The 12,870-nt window shown below is 30.5% G+C and overlaps 2 protein-coding genes across 3 annotated transcripts in view; one reads left to right on the forward strand and one right to left on the reverse strand.

Moving 5' to 3' along the window:
- The window catches only part of LOC119603960 (DNA polymerase alpha subunit B), a 176,233-nt gene extending 167,177 nt beyond the window's left edge, over positions 1-9,056 (forward strand). The window contains exons 4-7 of the mRNA XM_037956267.1: positions 6,984-7,296; positions 7,376-8,067; positions 8,306-8,489; positions 8,801-9,056. Coding sequence (XP_037812195.1) covers positions 6,984-7,296; positions 7,376-8,067; positions 8,306-8,489; positions 8,801-8,947 — 1,336 coding nt within the window. The 3' untranslated portion in view covers positions 8,948-9,056. The remainder of the gene's footprint in view (positions 1-6,983; positions 7,297-7,375; positions 8,068-8,305; positions 8,490-8,800) is intronic.
- Positions 8,914-12,458, reverse strand: LOC119603944 (dipeptidyl peptidase 3). Of its 2 annotated transcripts, XM_037956249.1 has the most exons (6): positions 12,291-12,424; positions 11,811-11,871; positions 11,516-11,743; positions 11,150-11,450; positions 10,200-11,091; positions 8,914-10,141 (listed from the first exon to the last, which is right to left on the reverse strand). In XM_037956249.1, the coding sequence occupies exons 3-6, from the start codon at positions 11,686-11,688 to the stop codon at positions 9,141-9,143; spliced, it is 2,367 nt and encodes a 788-aa protein (XP_037812177.1). In that variant the 5' UTR covers positions 11,689-11,743; positions 11,811-11,871; positions 12,291-12,424; the 3' UTR covers positions 8,914-9,140. The 2 variants fall into 2 exon arrangements, with proteins under 2 accessions (XP_037812177.1, XP_037812185.1); XM_037956257.1 differs by lacking the exons at positions 11,516-11,743; positions 11,811-11,871 and having other exon boundaries at positions 12,291-12,458.
- Between the last annotated feature and the right edge of the window lie 412 nt (positions 12,459-12,870).

The raw sequence follows: 12,870 nt of genomic DNA on the forward strand, positions 1-12,870 counted from the left end.
TAGTCTATAGTCTAGTCTATAGTCTAGTCTATAGTCTAGTCTATAGTCTAGTCTATAGTCTAGTCTATAGTCTAGTCTAGTCTAGTCTATAGTCTAGTCTATAGTCTAGTCTATAGTCTAGTCCTATAGTCTAGTCTATAGTCTTGTCTATAGTCTAGTCTATAGTCTAGTCTATAGTCTAGTCTATAGTCTAGTCTATAGTCTAGTCAATAGTCTAGTCTATAGTCTAGTCAATAGTCTAGTCTATAGTCTAGTCTATAGTCTAGTCTATAGTCTAGTCAATAGTCTAGTCTATAGTCTAGTCTATGGTCTAGTCTATGGTCTAGTCTATAGTCTAGTCTATAGTCTAGTCAATAGTCTAGTCTATAGTCTAGTCTATAGTCTAGTCTATAGTCTAGTCTAGTCTATAGTCTAGTCTATGGTCTAGTCTATGGTCTAGTCTATAGTCTAGTCTATAGTCTAGTCAATAGTCTAGTCTATAGTCTAGTCTATAGTCTAGTCAATAGTCTAGTCTATAGTCTAGTCTATAGTCTAGTCTATAGTCTAGTCTATAGTCTAGTCTATAGTTTAGTCTATAGTCTAGTCTATAGTCTAGTCTATAATTTAGCCTATTGTTGTAGTCTAGTCAATACTCTATAGTCTAGTCTATGGTCTAGTATATAGTCTAGCAGAAACTTATAACTTCCAAACCTAAAAAGTACTAAATTAGTACATACTATTTATTTCAATTTTTCATATCTGGTATACATTACATTTAAATCATAAAAATAAACTTCAATTTGTAACAAATAAAAAGCTGATATATTATAAAATATTTATTAATGTTGTACATACATTAAAAACGGAAAACATTATTCATTTTTTGTTTTGACCAGAGGTATTGGCAAATAGACAGGGTTTGTTATTGATATTGTAACTCTATAACTATAACTCCGACTAACAAGGTACTGTGTGATAAACGCGAACAAAAATATTATTCAAATTTATTTTCGGTATTATTATTATTTTTTTATTGACAAGCAACTGATTCCAGATTTTTTATATTAAGTTAAATGTAGTTTTTTCATTTTAATAAGTATTTTCGTTAAAAAATTAGACTTTTCGACTACTTTTTTCCCACTGTGTAATACTCTTCAATATCGACTAGAATAAGGTTGTCTTAAAAACAAGCAAACAATTATTTTTAGTGTTTCTTATTATTGTTTTTTTTTTAGCACGATCTATCAATGTATAATTTATAAAATATTAATTTTGTTGTTTTCTTTGCTGTTGCTATTTGTTTCATTTAATGTTTACTGTATTTAATTTATGTTCAATTAACATGTTATTGATTTTTTAATGTGATTTAATAGTAATTTATGAAACTATGATGAAAAAATTTTATATTAAATTAAAAAGAAAAACATTTTAAATATTTATTTGTTAAAATATGTTAACCGTAACTTTTTCGGAATACAACCACTTCAAAATATAGGGATTGAAATTTGTTTAAAGTTATGGACTTTTTAAAATTTTAAGAAATTTATTTAATAATTCTTCTTTGGTTCGCAATGGAATTTTGCAACGGTCCACATATTATTTTCCTTTTTATGTATATTTACATATATTTTTTATGCATACTTATACATATTTGAAGTTTTATGATAAGATAAAGGTCTGCGTACATATGGATGTAAATAATATTATTTTCGACTTAATGTAGGGTAGTTGATTTCTTTTCCGTCTTAGGGTCATAAATTAATTTTATTACAAAAACATATATGTATATTTGTTCATATTGATATTTATACAAAGTGATTTATATCCTTCTCAGCTGTAGAGAGAAAATTCCAATCTTGCGTAAAAATGCACAAAGGAATAAGATTAGTTTTGAAATTATATATTTCCAGTCTTACGATTAAAATAACCAAATATTGTAATTGTAGAATAAACGTACCGAATAAAAATGATCTGTGCCAGTTTTTCACGGAAAAAGACTTCGACTCTATTATACCTTGGTGAAAATGATATGATTGACGCATGTCAGATCGTATGGGCTACTCACGTAACGGTTATTAGAAAAGTTTTTTAACGAAAAAAGTGTTTACCTCGCTATACATGAACGAAGACTGATATACATTTATTACTTATACCTATTTCATTATCAGGATTGTATGAAGAATTTATCATTAAAGAATTTAATGAAATTAGTTATAAATACCGGATAATTCTGTCTGGGAGCATAGGAATAAAAAAACCTAAGTGTTCTCACTAAATCATTCGATTCGTAACTTAATCGGTTACTACGAGGAATATAAAGTTTAACGGATACCTACATTTTTAAATTCGGTATCTATACAGAAATAAAATATGTTCTGATTTTCTGATTTTTAAAAATGTTCGATTTTATAGCTGATGACTCATATTTATTCTTGTTAAAAATTGGTAGTTTTGAATGTAGTAAATTAATATTTTTAATTTCTGCGATTGTTTTTTTTTTTAATGTTGTAACAAAATATATTTTAGTCTTTTATTATTTTTGGTTCAAGCCATGTTGGGAGGTTATGCTTTATTGCACCGCTTTATAAATATGTTCGGTGTTAGATACCAATAATATCCAGTCAACACTCTGGGGGTTTCTGTTAAAGTTATGTTTTTGTTTCTTGTAGATTCTTTTGTTTAAAGATTTTAAAATACCGCGCATTACTATAAAATGTTGCATATTGTAGACATACATACACATGGTACTGCAACAAACAAAACAAGTACATCATAAACAAAATGATTTGGTTGTTGTCAATATTTATTGTATGTATTATTATTTTGTTTTAAAATTACACTCAAAACAAAATATTCGATGAAAATTGAGCTCCGCAATATAAAACTATTTCTACTACAGTTTTAGTTCAGTTCTAGTTCAGTTCTAGTTCAGTTATAGTTCAGTTATAGTTCAGTTCTAGTTCAGTTCTAGTTCAGTTCTAGTTCAGTTCTAGTTCAGTTCTAGTTCAGTTCTAGTTCAGTTCTAGTTCAGTTCTAGTTCAGTTCTAGTTCAGTTCTAGTTCAGTTCTAGTTCAGTTCTAGTTCAGTTCTAGTTCAGTTCTAGTTCAGTTCTAGTTCAGTTCTAGTTCAGTTCTAGTTCAGTTCTAGTTCAGTTCTAGTTCAGTTCTAGTTCAGTTCTAGTTCAGTTCTAGTTCAGTTCTAGTTCAGTTCTAGTTCAGTTCTAGTTCAGTTCTAGTTCAGTTCTAGTTCAGTTCTAGTTCAGTTCTAGTTCAGTTCTAGTTCAGTTCTAGTTCAGTTCTCTAGTTCTAGTTCAGTTCTAGTTCAGTTCAGTTCTAGTTCAGTTCTAGTTCAGTCTAGTTCAGTTCTAGTTCAGTTCTAGTTCAGTTCTAGTTCAGGTATCTAGTTCAGTTCTAGTCAGTTCTAGTTCGTTCTAGTTCAGTTCTAGTTCAGTTCTAGTTCAGTTCTAGTTCAGTTCTAGTCAGTTCTAGTTCAGTTCTAGTTCAGTTCTAGTTCAGTTCTAGTTCAGTTCTAGTTCCGTTCTAGTTCAGTTCTAGTTCAGTTCTAGTTCAGTTCTAGTTCAGTTCTAGTTCAGTTCTAGTTCCGTTCTAGTTCAGTTCTATTCAGTCTAGTTCAGTTCTAGTTCAGTTCTAGTTCAGTTCTAGTTCAGTTCTAGTTCAGTTCTAGTTCAGTTCTAGTTCAGTTCTAGTTCAGTTCTAGTTCAGTTCTAGTTCAGTTCTAGTTCAGTTCTAGTTCAGTTCTAGTTCAGTAGTTCAGTTATCAGTTCAGTTCTAGTTCAGTTCTAGTTCAGTTCTAGTTCAGTTCTAGTTCAGTTCTAGTTCAGTTCTAGTTCAGTTCTAGTTCAGTTCTAGTTCAGTTCTAGTTCAGTTCTAGTTCAGTTCTAGTTCAGTTCTAGTTCAGTTCTAGTTCAGTTCTAGTTCAGTTCTAGTTCAGTTCTAGTTCAGTTCAGTTCTAGTTCAGTTCTAGTTCAGTTCTAGTTCAGTTCTAGTTCAGTTCTAGTTCAGTTCTAGTTCAGTTCTAGTTCAGTTCTAGTTCAGTTCTAGTTCAGTTCTAGTTCAGTTCTAGTTCAGTTCTAGTTCAGTTCTAGTTCAGTTCTAGTTCAGTTCTAGTTCAGTTCTAGTTCAGTTCTAGTTCAGTTCTAGTTCAGTTCTAGTTCAGTTCTAGTTCAGTTCTAGTTCAGTTCTAGTTCAGTTCTAGTTCAGTTCTAGTTCAGTTCTAGTTCAGTTCTAGTTCAGTTCTAGTTCAGTTCTAGTTCAGTTCTAGTTCAGTTCTAGTTCAGTTCTAGTTCAGTTCTAGTTCAGTTCTAGTTCAGTTCTAGTTCAGTTCTAGTTCAGTTCAGTTCTAGTTCAGTTCTAGTTAAGTTCTAGTTCAGTTCTAGTTCAGTTCTAGTTCAGTTCTAGTTCAGTTCTAGTTCAGTTCTAGTTCAGTTCTAGTTCAGTTCTAGTTCAGTTCTAGTTCAGTTCTAGTTCAGTTCTAGTTCAGTTCTAGTTCAGTTCTAGTTCAGTTCTGGTTCAGTTCTGGTTCAGTTCTAGTTCAGTTCTAGTTCAGTTTTGGTTCAGTTTTAGTTCAGTTCTAGTTCAGTTCTAGTTCAATACTAGTTCAGTTCTGGTTCAGTTCTAGTTCAGTTTTAGTTCAGTTCTAGTTTAGTTCTAGTTCACTTATGGTTGTGAACAATACATTCAATATTGAAAGATTTTTTTTGTGACCGTAAAATAAAATAACCTAAGGTGCTTTTTTATTTTGTTATACAAAAAGAAAACTGTTTTTTTTCTATGTTCAATAGTTCTCCAAAAAAAATGTTGTTAATTTTTTAAGGGGGATTTTGTATCGTTAAACATTTTGGCAGTATAGAAGGCACGTATGTTACACTCCAGAGTGTTGAATCGTGTTCACAACGTGATTACTGCCTCATGTTGTGTGCTACATAAAGTTTTCCAAATCAAAATACAAAATAATAGAAGAAATAAAGTCGAACCAAAGATGTAGTGTTAGTGGTTAGAGGCATTATGCAATTGCAGTCGTAGTTAAAATTGTAAAAATTCCAAAATTTTTTGTTGCAGTTGTAGTAGGTTCATAAAGATACATTTATGCATACGAACACAAAACGAAAGCATGCCAAATCTCTAGCTGCTTTCCTATTAGTATTGTAGAAGGGGGAGAAAGCTTAAGGCGATCTTTTGAACCTTTATGGTGTTTAAAGTTAGAGTTGGTTGCATCCATTCCATGCATACATATAAAGTCAGTTTTTCGACAACGTCGTCGTCATTATATCATGATTATAATTTGTGGATGCAATTGGGTATAAAAACACACAGAGAAACGACAGACAAACAACGAGTAACAGTAACACAATAAATGCAACATCATCAGCAACCAACAGCCATAACAAAATGTTAAATAAATAATCGTGGTGTTTAAGTGACTTTAGTGGTCACAAAGTTTAGTGACACATAGAAATTTAAATAAAATCACTAAACTTACAATAAGTCATGATGCAAATACTAATGCAAAATTTTTTCAAGCTGTAACAAAAAAAGAACTAAATTTAAACACTTTTTATTGCTTCATTTTCAATTTGTTTGCCTTTTATATGGTATTACAAAAATTCAATTTATCGAATATTCGATATTCAATACAAAATATTTTTTATTTTCCTCATAGTATATTTACGTGTAGGGAGATGTGAAACCGTTTTTGTGATGACATTTGACTTATTAGTTTTTGGTTTTCTTAGTTATTTGCAAAATATTTTAAAATTCATTCCATATCGTTCAACCACCCACACACTGTGTCTATTTAAGGCTGCAATCACTTTTTTCTTGTTGTCATAAAATTGCTGCAAAAATTCCTTACAAATCGATTTTTGCTGTTAAACTTGTTAATTTTCGTAAATTATCAACTACCAACTAAATCTGACAAATTGTTCAATTAACTAGACAAGAAAAACTATATAAATTTCGTAGATTTACATATTTTTGCAGATTCTTTACTTTAATAACACATAAAAAGTATTACAAACTTAAAATTCATCATAACAATAATATAATTTTAGGGTTCTTTTTTATCGCATATAAAGCAAATACGTACATACATATGTATGTATGTATGTATGTATGTATGTATGTATGTATGTATGTATGTATGTATGTACATATGTATGTATGTATGTATGTACACTATCGGACAAAATAAAGTGCAAAAGTACTCATGATATTTCAGCGAAAAATCTGTTAAATGATTATTGAATATTGAAAATTTTTTTAAATACATTTATTTAATTTCAGCGAAAAATCTGTTAAATGATTATTGAATATTGAAAATTTTTTTAAATACATTTATTTAATATACAATGCTACAAAAATAACTCCAAAACAAAAATATTAAAATAAAATTAAAATGAATTCACTTTTTTGTCGGACAAAATAAAGTGCAAATTTTATATATATCATTATTTAAATTTCTTGTATATCAAATTTGTTTGGTTCCGATTTGAATATTTGGATCGACTTAAGCAATTTTTTTACCATTATTATTCGCAATCGCCTTCCCTTCCCCTTGCTTTCCTTCATATGATTATTTTCATTTTTGTTCACTATTTCATCGGAATTTATGATCAATTGTGGGCAAAAATTAATATATTGGATTTAGTGAGGTGCCCTGAGCAGGCCTTGTAAATTTTATTATTATTATTATTATTATTATTATTATTATTATTATTATTATTATTATTATTATTATTATTATTATTATTATTATTATTATTATTATTATTATTATTATTATTATTATTATTATTATTATTATTAAATCGACTGAAGTAAAATTGAGTAAAAAGTAAGACCTATCCAAACAAAACCGATTTTTTGGGCACGATTTATAAATAAATATTAAATATTTTCGAAATGGCTATTATTTTCGGTGTTAGTATAAATTTTGCTGTATAACTCGTATTTTATTTCCATGAATGTATACATTTTCTATTTTAGTGGAACACCACGCACTCATACAGCTGCTCCAGGCTCTGGTAAAGTCGTTTACACATTTGGCAATCCAACGTTAATCAGCAATACTCAATGGTCGCTAGTCACAAAACCAAAAATACATGTTAAGCAATTGCTACAACATAATGGTGAATGTCTGGGCATGAATTCGAATGGCAGATATATGTTTGATTGTCTACGTGAAAAAGCTGAAATTGCGGGGGATCGTGTCTTTAATATTGGCAGAAGTTTGTGCCAGAAAGTATTTGGAGAAGATGCTGAAGATTATGCTTTAGCACAAGTGGACGTTCATTCACAGGTAGGATTTTTAATAACATACATATCTTGTAGTTACTATATTATGTAAATGTATGTACTCTTTTATTACTTACTTTTAGGATACCATTAAAACTATAGGCACCATTTTTAGTGATTACGATGGTCCTTTAGATCCCTCTTCCACTTTGTTAGTTGGCTCCGATGAGATGTCTTGTCGTACGGTTCGTCTAAATTTCTCTAAAACGAAATCAGTTGGAGTTTTTCCAGGCCAAGTTGTTATGGTCTCTGGAATGAATCCAAAAGGAGATATTTTTATGGTTGAAGAATTGTTTACCGAGCAAAATCTCAAACCGCCAACACCACCTTCTATTGTTGAACAACTAAGTTTCGTTATTGCCGCCGGACCTTACACGCAAGATGATGATTTAGTTTATGATCCACTGCAAGACTTGGTGATGTATCTGAAGGAACACAGACCAAATGTCTTAATATTGTGTGGACCATTTATGGAAGCTGAACATAAACTTATTAGCGATAACATAACATTAGCCGAAACATTTGAAATTTTCTTTGAAAAGATGATTACAGGCATTGTTGAAGCTGTTGGAGGTGATACCACGATTTTAGTTGTGTCATCTCATCGTGACGCTAATGCTGATTGTGTTTATCCAACAATGCCTATAAGTTTGAAGAAAACATTTCCAAATGTACACATGTTACCGGATCCTTCAATAGTTGATTTGAATGGCTTGACCATTGGCATGACTTCTACAGATATTGTGGATCACATCTTATATAATGAGTTACAGATGTAAGTTGAAAATTCATAATAAGTTTTTTAGCAGACACGTTCTTGAACAGAACCTCAATGTCACGTTAACGCCAAAATGGCTTATGTGTCCTGTCATAAAGATAACAACTGGCTATATTATAATGCATACATTATTCTTGTATGACTTTGTTATGTGTCTAGAGTATTGTCAATTTACATGATCGGTATGAGATAATTGTTTTTATTAAATCATGCAATATTTATTAATTTATTTTAGAAATGCTGGAGACAAAGTCAAGCGCGTGGTTAATTACTTATTACATCAAAAATCGTTTTATCCCTTAAGTCCACCCAAAGAAGATGAAATGTGTTTCGACAGCTATTTAGCTAGCAAATTTACAAACATTGATCAGATTCCAAATATACTAATTTTGCCAAGTTCACAAAAGTGTTTTTTGAGGGTAAGTAAACATTGTCATATACATTTTAAATACTCAGAGATCAATAGGAAAAATATTCATAATTACGTTATATATAACTATAAAAACACAGTTTAAAATAATAATTAACTGATAGTTTGTTAATTCCATTTTGAATATGTTTATCGGATTGCAGGTCGTAGACGACAATAAGTAAACTGAGTCCATGTCATAAATGAGGAAATTGAATAGTTCATTAACTTTATAGAACAGTTTATCCATCCAATACCATTTCATACCGTTTTTCAATTCTTAAACAATGTAAATTTAAATTATTTTAACTATAATCGTAGGTTGTTAATGGCTGCCTAGCCATTAATCCCGGACGTTTGGCCGACAACAATGGTGGAACCTTTGCTCGCTTTATTATAAATCCCCCAACACCGAAAGAAGAACAAAACATTTATAACTTTGTAGGTTGCCAAGTACGTAAAGTTTAGTTTACAAATCTGACTGTATACCAAAACTAGACGGACTTAGTATTTTAACTATAAGAATGAAGCACTTTAATTTTTTATTAAATAAACTCAAAATTTCTGTTAAAAATTATAAATTATTATTTTTCTCAAATATTTTACAAACAGAAAGTATGTATGTATGTTTTATATCACGTGGAATAAAACATTAATGACTTCAATTGCCAAAGGCACAGGGGAAATATTTTTTATCGTTTTCAACAATCTCTTCAAGAATGTCATCAATATCGGTTTCAGGAAAGCGTTCTACCCAAGACTTGATATAACCTTCGTGTGATGCCTCATAGGTAAGAAGTTGGACTTTATCGTTTTCAACTTTTGTATTTGCTTGCACTAAAATGACACGAGGCTTTTTGTGGGCTAAGCATATATCACGCCATTTAGCCCATGGATGGGGACCAGATTCATTAACTTCTGAATAATGCTCATACATTTTGGCAGCACTTGCAATATCAGCGGCAGACTTATAAACTTGCAATTTTTGTAGGAAATTCTCCATTGCCTTTTTACCAACAGTCTCAATTTTACTACGATCAACTGTGAGACGTAAATTTTTACCTTCTTCACATTCCTCGATGGTAACAAAACCTTCTCCAGCTTCTAATAATACTTTCATTATAACAAAACGTGCTCTGGAATGTGCTTGCATCCATTGTTTTGATTGTGGATTGTACATTTCCAATGCTACGCCCATGCCATTCCATATCAACGATAACCAATTAATGTAGATTATGTTATCCTGTTCAGCTGGATCTTTGAAGCCGAAAATTTCCAATATATCACGTTGTAATGATAGATAAAGGCCAACAGCTTCTGCGCGACATTCCTCATATGATGAACCAATAGCACCAAACTTTGTGTCATAAGTTTCTCCCGGCAAATACCAAGTGGTAATTGGTTCTCCATTAATAAGATTCTTTGTGTTATCCTTGTCAAAATTAAATTTGCCGTTTTCATCGATGCGGAATAGTTTGCCACTTCCATGGCCGAGAAGTTCATGGAGTCCCACTTGGACTTCAAATGCTTTTACTTTGTATTCTTTCATTAGAGTTTGGTCGTCATCTGACAAAAAGGGTATGGGATCTTTACGATTAATATTAGCCAAAACATTACCGAGTGAAACGTTTTTAAATCCTTCATCTTGACGTATTTCATCATCTAACAGGTAAGAAATAAGAAGTAAAATAAATAAAAAGAAAAAAACTTGTTGACTTACAGTTTGGAATATTAATTCCAGCCGGCACTCCACTACCAGCAAATGTTAAGACGTCCAATGAAGTAAAGTCTGGTTTTAAATAAGAATCTTTTTCATATTCTTTGGTCCAAGGTAAATATTCCAGCAATTTTTCAGCCTTAGCTACCAATTCCGCAAATTTGGCTGAACTTTCCTTATTAACCATGGCAACAAAACCTTCAAATTCAGCTCGTCCACCAGCGGGATCACGATAAGTTTCAATAAAGCCAATATAAGTTTCAATTACTGGTCCCTTATCTTTAATCCAATGTCTTGAACCATCTTTGTGGTCAGCTAAAGTACCTTCTTCAAAGGATTTTATATAGCTCTCGATCATATTTACTTGATTTTCGTTGGCGGCAAACTTTTTAGCTTCTTCCAGATTCTTATCAACACGAGCCAATAATTTAGTGTAGTCACCACGAGTTACACGGAACTTGTTACCCTTATATGTTTCTAGAGGTAATGTAATGCCATCTTCGTCTTCAGTACGTACAGAAGCCAGTTTTATGTCATATATAACTTCGCCATTCTCCTCAACTTTGAAAGTACGACACATATAGGGCTCAATACGTTTAGATGTCAGCCAATCGTTAACAATGTCAGCATCTTCCTTAGTGCAATTATCGGACCAATATGTAGTTATACCATTTGGTGCAAAACCCAAAATTTCATTACGGGGCTTTAAAGCATAAATAAGGGATATTACTTTATTGAATACTTTAGGAACTTGACAATCCTTGCTAAATGCAGTTGATAGTTTAACAATCTCTTCAAATTTTTCTTGACTTAGATTTGGTAAAATTTTACTATCACCCATGCCCTTGTAATTACCAGCATTGGCAAATATACCACAGGCGTAGACTAAAAATGCCTGTAAGATATTAATGTTTGGTAAATGACTTATTGAAATAAAATTTTGTATATCTTACAGTAAATTCTTCTTCAGTTATGCCATTCGATAAACATTTGTTCTTCAAATCCTCCAAAGGTTCAGCTACAAAAATACGATGTAACAAAGAAAAAATCAGGGGACCCTCAGGACTAGATTGTATTAAAGAAATGAGACCTCCATCCCACGAGGCTTTGCTGTAGTAATGAGCATAAAGTTTCTCCTTTTCTGTTAGATTTTCAAAGGCGTTTTTACATTCTAAATCAGCTATAGGCTGGGTATTGGGTAGAACGAAATGAGCAGCGTTTCCAGATGCCATAGTTCGTGTAGTGATAGTTTGACTAGAATCAAAGAAAAAACATCAGTATTGCGAAATTAATTAAGGTGAAACAAATAATATTGGTACCTTAAGTTTTGTCTATTAAATATTAATAAACTATTTAATTTTTGTATCAGTTGACATTTGTTTGTGGTCCTAATGTAGGCCATATTTGAATTAAATTGCCTTAACTGACAATTTTTTAAGCAATATACATTTTTTAGTGGTGCTTTGAACAAATTTTTACTTAAGCTTAACATTTTAATTGTTTATTACTCGGACTTAATTTCTTAGTTATATGTATATTGATTGCGTCTGCAAGAAAATGTTCATGTTTTATTTTATAAAGTAGAATTTTGAAAAATACAAAAAAATTACTTACATTAGTACTATAAAAGATACCTATTTGTTCTTTTTGAAATAATTTAATGCCAAAAATAAAACTGAAATAGGGAGATAAATTTTTAAAGTAATTTTTTAATAATAAGTAAACCGAAAACAAAAACATGCAGTTTTTTAAAAGCCAACATAAAACAATGAAAAATAGTATGTGATCTGATTTTCGTACAGTATTGTTTATAATTGTATTGTTGAAAGTCACCCCCTTAGATCTACGTTCTTAAATGTACTAGATACGAAAGTGCGCAAGATTTTTACAATGAGAATATTCATTGTTTACTTTTTAAATGATTAGTTATTTTATCAAACTTGGTGACAATAACTGCCTCAATTAAGATTTAAAGGTTATGTGGGAGAAAGAAGGATTTCACAAGTTTGCCACGACACATTGTATCTCTAGAATACTTCATCGGTATTAACGCTAAATATGAAAAAGGGAAAATACAAATAATATTTTACTTACCTTATTATTTGTGTTGCAAGTTGAAATTTTGCAGAAAATTCTATATATTTATCTAATTTTGCAATTAATTGCCGGTAAATAAAAAATTGCAATGACTTACGAAAAATCAACTGTCAGCTGGTTTCTTGATGACATATATGTTATAGTGTTAGAAAGTGTTTTAAAATAGCACTGCGGGCGGAGATGACTATACTTTATTGAAATGAAATTCATAATAAATAAATGTAGTAAATAATATATATATATATATATATATATATATATATATATATATATATATATATATATATATATATATATATATTATTTTTTTTTTCATTCTTAAAAATAAATTTAAATCTTAATTAAAAACTATATTGCATGGTGGACTTCATTGTTGTAAATAAGATATGAAATCCACAATATATGTATGTATGTACATTGTACATACATATATATTAAATTCAGGGCAACACTCAAAACGCTGATATATAATCGTGTTAAATTTTAGTTAACTGTAATGAATGGAAATAATGGAATTCTACTGTAATATATTTTACATCGTGCATTTGCACATTGTGTTTTTTGTGTTACTCAAAAT

Source organism: Lucilia sericata, unplaced genomic scaffold, assembly GCF_015586225.1.
Source record: "Lucilia sericata isolate MDLA Ls3-8-SP2 unplaced genomic scaffold, ASM1558622v1 Contig000012F_arrow, whole genome shotgun sequence".
NCBI lineage: Eukaryota > Metazoa > Arthropoda > Insecta > Diptera > Calliphoridae > Lucilia > Lucilia sericata.

What these genes read in the sequence shown, in the direction of transcription:
- LOC119603944 (XM_037956249.1), bottom strand. Translation starts at nt 11,688, where the DNA reads ATGTTAAGCTTAAGTAAAAATTTGTTCAAAGCACCACTAAAAAATGTA. An exon ending in TAACTGAAGAAGAATTTACT is followed by an intron (nt 11,092 to 11,149) that starts GTAAGATATACA and finishes AATATCTTACAG; the next exon opens with GCATTTTTAGTCTACGCCTG. An exon ending in TGGAATTAATATTCCAAACT is followed by an intron (nt 10,142 to 10,199) that starts GTAAGTCAACAA and finishes CTTACCTGTTAG; the next exon opens with ATGATGAAATACGTCAAGAT.